Source organism: Thalassophryne amazonica, chromosome 20, assembly GCF_902500255.1.
Source record: "Thalassophryne amazonica chromosome 20, fThaAma1.1, whole genome shotgun sequence".
Lineage (NCBI taxonomy): Eukaryota > Metazoa > Chordata > Actinopteri > Batrachoidiformes > Batrachoididae > Thalassophryne > Thalassophryne amazonica.
Window position 1 is genome coordinate 27,896,001 of NC_047122.1, and position 8,834 is coordinate 27,904,834.

General features: G+C 38.5%; 1 protein-coding gene across 1 annotated transcript in view; it reads right to left on the reverse strand.

Moving 5' to 3' along the window:
* Nucleotides 1-6,078, reverse strand: part of si:ch211-80h18.1 (uncharacterized protein LOC555593 homolog) — a 29,552-nt gene extending 23,474 nt beyond the window's left edge. Inside the window, exon 1 of the mRNA XM_034160377.1 lies at nucleotides 5,990-6,078. Coding sequence (XP_034016268.1) covers nucleotides 5,990-6,000 — 11 coding nt within the window. The 5' untranslated portion in view covers nucleotides 6,001-6,078. The remainder of the gene's footprint in view (nucleotides 1-5,989) is intronic.
* Between the last annotated feature and the right edge of the window lie 2,756 nt (nucleotides 6,079-8,834).

Below are 8,834 nucleotides of genomic sequence, written 5' to 3' on the forward strand. Positions count from 1 at the left end.
CATCCGGTGTAAAACTTGTGCCAAATACCAATGCGGATTTGGCTGTATCCGCTGTGGCGACCCTGACCCAAAAGCGGGAGCAGCCGAAATGACAACACACACACACACACACACACACACACACACACACACACACACACACACACACACACACACACACACACACACACACACACACACACACACACACACACACACACACACTCCCGTGGAGATCAATGTTACACACAGTAGACTGTGTCATTCCCATGACAGCTGGCGCAAATGTTAGCACAAGCTCAGCTTTGCAGTAAACAAGGAAAAAGCAAACAAACAAAAAAACAAGACCTGACATCAGACATCTGACTCTGGAACATGACACTACTTACAGTAATGTCGTGATCCATATCAGGGGAAATGATGCTGGTATTTGACAGTCTGAGGTCACAATGGATGGACATGGTGAGGACTTAACTTCAATCTGTCTGTTTCACACATTTTTATTTATTCTCTTATTGCCCATTTTATTTATTTTACTTACACATTTCATTTGCACATTTTGTTACTGTAAATTATTCAGTGTTTAGTGTATACGTATACATGATGTAGAGAGAGTGCAGCTTAAACCAAAGTCAGATACCTTGTATTCTGTGGATACTTGGTGACTAAAAGCTATTCTGATTCTGAGTCTTGTGACCTCGCCAGAAAGATGTGTCGGCATTGACCAACTGTTGCTGGTCTCCTCCCCTCTTGAGTAAATGATGGGGTTGACAGCAGGCATACAGCTCTAAATAGGTGGCTGGCAAAGTTCCGTAGTCAACAGGGATTTGGACATTGATATGGGAACATACAGGGAGTAGACGTAGTGAAAGCAGATGAGTTTAAATACTTGGAGTCAACTGTCCAAAGTAATGGGGAGTGTAGTAGAGAGGTGAAGAAGAGAGTTCAGGCAGGGTGGAGAAAGGTGGCAGGAGTGATTTGTGATAGAAGAAAATCTGTAAGAGTGACAGGGAAAGTCTACAAGACAGTAATGAGACCAGCTATGTTGTACGGCTTATAGACGGTGGCACTAACAGAAAGACAGGAGGCAGAGCTGAAGATGTTGTGATTCTCTTTGGTAGTGATGAGGATGGACAAGGATTAGTAATGAACATGTCAGATGGACAGCTCAGGTGGGACGGTTTGGAGGCAAAATCAGAGAGGTAAGATTGAGATTGAGGTTTGGACAAGTGCAGAGGAGGGACCCAGGGTATATAGGGAGAAGGATGCTGAGGATGGAGCCACCAGGCAGGAGGAGAAGAGAGAGGTTTATGGATATGCTGAGGGAGGACATGGATGTGGTTGGTGTGACAGAGGAAGATACAGAGGACATGGTGAGATGGAAACGATTGATCTGCTGTGAAGACTATGAAGAAGAAGAAGGAAAATGGAAAATACAAAACAAAATACCCCTAACCAAACAAACAAACAAAACACCATAGTGATTGTTACATTTCATTGCAGATCATATGAACCCAAGACATTTCATAGTTTGTTTGGTCAACTTAATTTCACTTGTTCATATACATTAAAAATTAAATCCCTTCAGCTGCTCCCCCTGTTTGCACTCGGGGTCACCACAGGAGGATTTTCTTTCACCAAAACACATCAAATCTAGGCTTGTATCTCAGATGTGCCTTCTGGCAAATTGTAGCTAAACTGTCAGGTCTTCTTAAGAAAACCCTTTTCTGTACCTCTTCATCATGAAGCTGTATAATGAGATACAAAATGCAAAATATGCACTATGCACATTTTGTCCAATCACAGCCAGAGAAGGTTATAACTTCTTCTGGGTTTTCTGGGTGTCTTGGTGGCTTTCCTCACCCTTCTCCTTCTTGCACAGTCACTCAGTTTTTGAGAACTGTCTACTCCACACAGATTTACCACAGAGTGCCATACTGTTTGTATTTCTTCATAACTGATGTAAATAAAGTCCAAGACATATTCAGTGACTTGGAAATGTTCATGTATCCATCCCCTGACTTGTCTGAAGAAAACTTGCAATAAAACTAATTATTTACAGGTATTATACCAAAGCATTCCATTACTTATGCAACCCCATCATCTTGGCTTTTATATTTTTACTCATTTATATCAAGTTGTAGAGATTTATTTTCAGTTTTGTTTTAAGGAAGATTATTTTTTGTTGTTTGTATTTTTTTGTATTTGAAATGACATGAACAAATTAGAATGTGTGAAATAACAAGTGTTCCAGTATTTTTAGAGGACACTGTATCAGCTATTGATGAATGACGGTTTTTGATGCACTGCCATCTGAGGGATCAGAGATCACCGGTGTTCAATTGTTTAATGATATTATGCATGGCAGAGGGAGAAATAATCATATTCCTTCCAGTCTTTTTTGAAGAACATTGTTTTTAAACAGTTCACTAATTTTCTCACACATTTGTTGATAAAGTGGAGATTTGTACCAAACCATGATTACAACCTCTATTTAAAATATCATTTCATTTATTTATTTATCTTTACCTCATTACTAGCCCTAATTTTCCCCATCCAAACTTTTTTTTAAATGTGTTGCTGGTCTGAAACACAGCAATGGATGTATTTTAAACAAATGAAATGAAGCTGAGTAGAACAAAACATGCACTTGTACATTCATGTAACTCAGGTTCATTCAACATAGCCCATATCTAATTTAAAACATTTTTATGATTGCTGCTATTATCATGAACACCTCTGCTATTCAACATGTTCTTTTTTATTTTTACATTTCCCCACTGTCTTGTTGTGTCCTTTTTTGTTTTTCTTGTTGTAGAAAGTCTTGTTATTGTTACTCGTCACTGTCAAAGCAATATGGCAGCGCAGTTTTGTTTGAACCCTGTGAGATATTGCGGGATTTGACCACTTGTGGGGACAGCCTGCCATTGCACAACATAAACACAGCATCACTTCTAATGGAAAAATGTTTTTAGCTGCATTCATCAAAGAAGTGCAGTTTTTTTGGTTCCCAGTGGAGAAGAGAAGACGAGGCAGATGGGAGACGTGTCGGTAAGTGTTTTCTTGCCTGCACAACCACCTTGACACGTTTAAGCTCCGGGTCATAAACAAACCACAACACATGTCCACTTTTCGCCGCATTGTCACTTTTTCTTTGCATTTTCACTTTGTTTGCCATGTAATTTGCCCAAAAACTCAGAGAAAGTGCCATGTTTCTGATGGGGACATATGAGGGCTGTCCCCAGATGTAGGATTATTGTGTCTTATGCGTCATATTTTAACCCTTTAGCACCTGCCCTTAAACGAGACTGTGCTGCCCAATGTCACTGCCATTGTTTGTCCAATGCTTTCCATTTGTCCTCACATACAGGACAGATGGAAAACTCTTCAATTTGAGAAGATTCCAGGCCATCACCAAAGTGAAAGAGACCTTGTTTAGGAACTTCATTGTCGCTGATAATTCTGCTTAAGATGGCAGCTCTGAGCCTGAGATGCAATCCAGCATTGGCAAATTCTCCACAGCATTTAACAACTTTGCCATCAGTACCAAGAAGACTGAAATTATGCACCAGCCAGCTCTATACACCAAATACACAGAGCCTCCATCACTGAAAGGTCAGAGCCTACAGGTTGTAGGCCAGTTCAAATCTCCCAGTCTGCAACAATGGATGATGAAGTGAACTGCAAAATAGGTAAGGCCAGTATTGCCTTTGACAGACTACGCAAAAATGCTTGGGAGAGATGGAGCATTGGGATTGAAACAAGGCTGAAAGTCTACCATGCAGTAGTACTCCCAACACTCCTACATGCCTGTGAAACATGGACGGTGTATATGAGGCATTCCAGACAGCAGAACCACTTCCATCTCACCTGCCTTAGAAAGATGAAGATCAAGTGGCAAGCCAAGGTGCCAGACACTGAAGTCCTTAACAAATAGCAATGTTTACATGTATTTGACTTAAAAAATTATATGCACAAATGTGTTTAAATGTTTTTAAACATGAATGTGTTTAAATATTTGCTTTGAAGCGTTTACATGTATGAATGTGTTTGATGATTTTTAAGTGTTAAAATATTAATTAGCGCTTTTTGTCTTTTTTTGCAATCTGCTGTAACCAGGTGCTTTTAATTTGACAAACAGACAGTGGTGGAAGACATTAAAAGCAATACACATTTCACTCATGGTCCCAACATCATACTTAAGTCACTCATGGTAACAGCAACATAACACTTAACTAAACTGACTAAACCAGTTGAACTACAAAAACACAATGAATCAATAACGCTAACAACACTGTTAAACTAATATGAACTACAATAAGAACATTTAAAACCTCAAACTCCCGAACTCCCATGGTGCATTGCAGCACAACACCCATTGTTTACTGGTTAGCTAAAATGGCTAATTTCTCAAATATTATTTGTCTTGTCAACTTTTCATTTCACAACGTTCATGCTTGACCCAAAATACATAAGCATAACAAATAGCAAATGTCAGCTCTCCCCAGTTTCTTCGTGATTGAAGCCATACATACGTATGAACACACAGGCCACTTGGGTATTATAATATAGATGTGTTTAAATGTTTGCTTTGAAGTGTTTACATGTATGAGCATGTTTGCCATCCATCCATCCATCCATCCATCCATCCATCCATCCATCCATCCATCCATCCATCCATCCATCCATCCATCCATCCATCCATCCATCCATCCATCCATCCATTTTCTGTACCCGCTTATGCCAATTAAGGGTCACAGGGGGCTGGAGCCTAACCCAGCAGTCATAGGGTGTGAGGCAGGGTTCACCCTGGACAGGACACCAGTCTGTCGCTGGGTCACATATAGACAAACAAACACAGTCACACCCACACACACACCTACAGTCAAATGATAATTTCCAATTCACTTAACCTTCATGTCTTTGGATGTGGGAGGAAACCGGAGCACCCGGAGGGAACCCACGCAAACAGGGGGAGAACATGCAAACTGCACACAGAAAGAACAGGAAGCAATCTCACGATTTTCTCGCCGTGAGGCATCAGTGCTAATCACGAAGACAGCGCGCTGCCTGAGCATGTTTGATTGTTTTTAAAAATTTATAGGCATGAATGTGTTTAAATGTTTAAGTGTTTACACATATTAGCATGTTTGATTGTTTTTATTATGTTTACAAGCTTTAAATATTTGTTTACATAAATACTACATTACATTTCGTGTACATATATTGTTAAATGTCTTCATACACTATCACTGTATTTTAGTACTAAATGTACTAAAATATCGACACACACAGTGATATATATTGTTTTATTAATGCTGCAATACTGCACACTATTATTGTACTATTATAAAGTTATATGTGTAAACTCATATTAGTTTTGCAGTACTGCAGATTCAGTATATTATATGCTCTGTATATTAGAGAACTGTAATTGTTTGTTTGTTTTAAATGTTCACACGTAAGAATGTTGTGGAATTGTTGGTTTTAAATGCTTTCATGCATGAACATATTCCATTGCTGGTTTGCATCATTACTATATTGCAGTATTAAAATACTACATACACACATTAACACAATTGTGTTCGCTCTATGTGCTCAAAATATTACAGTACTGCTACAGTGCTCCACATTTGATTATATTGTTACAATATTATACACACATACAATTTACAGTACTGTATTACTCTTATGGATTCAGTAATAAAGTACTGTTACACACAATGTTAGTGTATTGTAGTTGTCCAACACCTACAGAATGATACAATATTGGTAGATTTTTTTTGTGGTACTGTGGTAGTGCTACTCATATAGAGTTGTAAAACAGTAATAATATTGGAGTGGAAATGCAATATGAGTAGAAACAATAATACAGTATAAGTAGTATGAAGGGGTAATGCCATATAAATAGTACCAGAAGTAATGCAATCTAAGTGGTGTCAGTAGTAATGCAATTTGAGTAGTATCAGTAGTAATATAGTGCTGTATAACTACTATAAATAATACTCACTGTGACAGCATGCTGAGTGTTGGTCTGCTGAACAGAAAAGCTGCAGGTCCTCCCTCAAACACTGCAACTTATATATATACACTCTGAAGGGGCGGGGCTTTGGACACTACTCATAACACTGCAGATAAGATTGCAAGTATCACAGCAAACATTTTACTGCCATCAAATCATATTCAAAATGACCAGCAGCTAAAATCAAATCAATGTAACTGATAAAAAACTGTGACACTCTCTGTGCATACATCCCATAGAAACACTCAGAGCAGACATGTGGTGTCCAACCAGGCAGCAGAACACTTCCAGTCTCACCAGTCACGACTATCCAGTGTCCAAACAGTCACACGTGAGTACACGTCGTCCACTCAGTGATGGGAATACTAAGCGTGAGAAGTTGCATAAATGATTGAGATTAATTGTAACTTTGAAAGTTTATCATTCCATCAGTCACATGACTGCTGACAGTACTAACATTTGTTGTTGTTTGATCTGAGTACAACCTTTGACACTATGGATCATCTGGTGTTTTTCCAGACAGGCTGAGACATTGTGGGGATTGCAGAGAACCACATTCACATGTATCAACAAGTTGGATCTTGGGAATGTTATGTCCTCTGTTTGTCGTGTGGGCTTCCTCAAAGATCAGTTCTGGGTCCTCTTTTATTTTCTATTTACATCTTGTCACTGGGACAGATGATTAAAAGTAAAAAAAAAAACAAAACAAAAAAAAACAATATACAGGTGAACCTCGTTAACTCTCTCAAGTTGGAGTCCACAAAATCAAACCACAAGATATCTTACACCGTGAGTTGAGGTTGACCAAAAACATACAGTAGTCTAAATTTTCGGGGTCCACAAATCTACTGTAAGTAAATATGAAATGTGACAAGTTCAACTCTATATACCACTGTTATGGTGATGATACTCAGCTATAATTTTCTTTTTTCTGGACAGGCTGTACGTTCTACAGAATTTTTCTTCCTCTGGTAAAAACACATCAATTACTGATGCTAAATTATCCCAGCTGTGCCAACAGAAGTGCTTATTATTGTTGACAGTTTACCAGTGTCAGTACAGGTTCGGTTGTCTGTCAACGCATTCTAATATGTGATTAAATTCTGCTGTGGTCATTTGAGCACACATCTCAGCATGTAAATGTCCAATATTAAGTAAGCTTGTTTATGTCAGCTTAGAAATATTTCCAGGTCACGTTTTGTACTTCACTTTGATTTTGAGTCTTCATTTCGATTAGCTTCATGTAGCTTTTCTGCAGCTGGTCCAAAAGGCTGCAGCAACACTCTTTACCAACACCTGTGGAAAAACAAGCATGATTTGAGGTAGAGCTCTTTAGGTAGAGCTCTTCAGTCCTCTCAGTGTTGGGAATACTAAGTGTAAAAAGTTGCATAAATGAATGAAATTAATCATATCTTTGAAAGTGTATCATATTTTGGGATCTTCTCACTGGCACCTCCCTCAGAAATCTCAGATGAGTGCAGAAATTTCTCACTAGTATCCTAAATGATTGTTTGAGCATCTTGAACTACATGTATTTCAAAGTGACATGAAGGTTTGGAGTTCATGTTGGAACTGATTTGACTGGACAGTTTGACAGTTATGAGCAATGAGAAAGTGGATACCACACAATTCCCCTCCATCCCTTCCACTGGTGGACCCACCTCCTCCGACGCTAATATGACAAATAAAACTGATTTAATCACTTGACTCCTGACAAACTGGCATCCAGGAGCTGCTATAACCAACAAAGTAACTAACGAGTATTTTTTAGAGAGCGATGAACAATATCAGACTGTAGCCAGTGGAGGACGCCGCTGACACACATTATTAAATACAATCTAGTTTTCATGTTCAGATAAAGTCGGAGCTGCTTATATATATATATATATATACAATTATGCCTCTCATTCACCCATTCACACTTACACACTTACATACCGATGTCAGGATGCTACCATGCAAGGTGCTCAGTACACACCGGAAGCAAGTTGGGGATTAAGACCTTGCCCAAGGGCCCTTAGTGATTTTCGTGTCAGGCTGGGGATTGAACCGAGGGTGTGTGTGTGTGTATATATATATATATATATATATAATGTATTCTTGGCCTCAGGGCCTCAGTGAAGACTGAGAGCTATAAAAGAGCTGTTTAACTGAAAAACTTAGACCAGAAAAGAACTGAAGAAATCTGTGGAGCTCCCACAGACCTGATGAGTGCAGACAATATTACGTGACTGACCTTAGAGTGACTTTTAACACTATTGATCATTATAAATTATGCAGTCTTTTCTGTTGTCGGCAGAACAATGACTTTCTGTCTTATATAACACAGTAGTCTACATTCAAATATGGAGTTCCTCAGGGTTCAGCTTTTAGAACCTGGTTATTTTTGATTTAGCAGGTCTTGATCAGATCAATTGTAGTTATGGAATAATGTGCTACTGTTATGCTGATGATACACTGGTTTACACACCTGTTAAGACAGCTGATTGCTTTCTTTTTAGGATCCTGGAGACTCATCTGGCTGAAGAGAGAAGCTATAAGTCATAAATAAAACAAGACTGGGATGATGGTCATTAGTTCTTTTCCACAGAAATCCAAAGATAAAGAACAACTTTATTTATCCTGAATACATTTTTTTGTTAAAGAAACAGTAAACATCTCATCTCATCTTATCTTCAACTGCTTTTCTGCGACTGGGTCATGGGGAAACAGTAAAAATGGTTAATTAAATATACGGAATTACAGAAAGTGTTAAATAGAAATTTTAAAAAAGTATAAAAATAAAAGTCAACTAGAATACAAGTACAAAAGGCAAGTGTAGAATAGTGCCTAA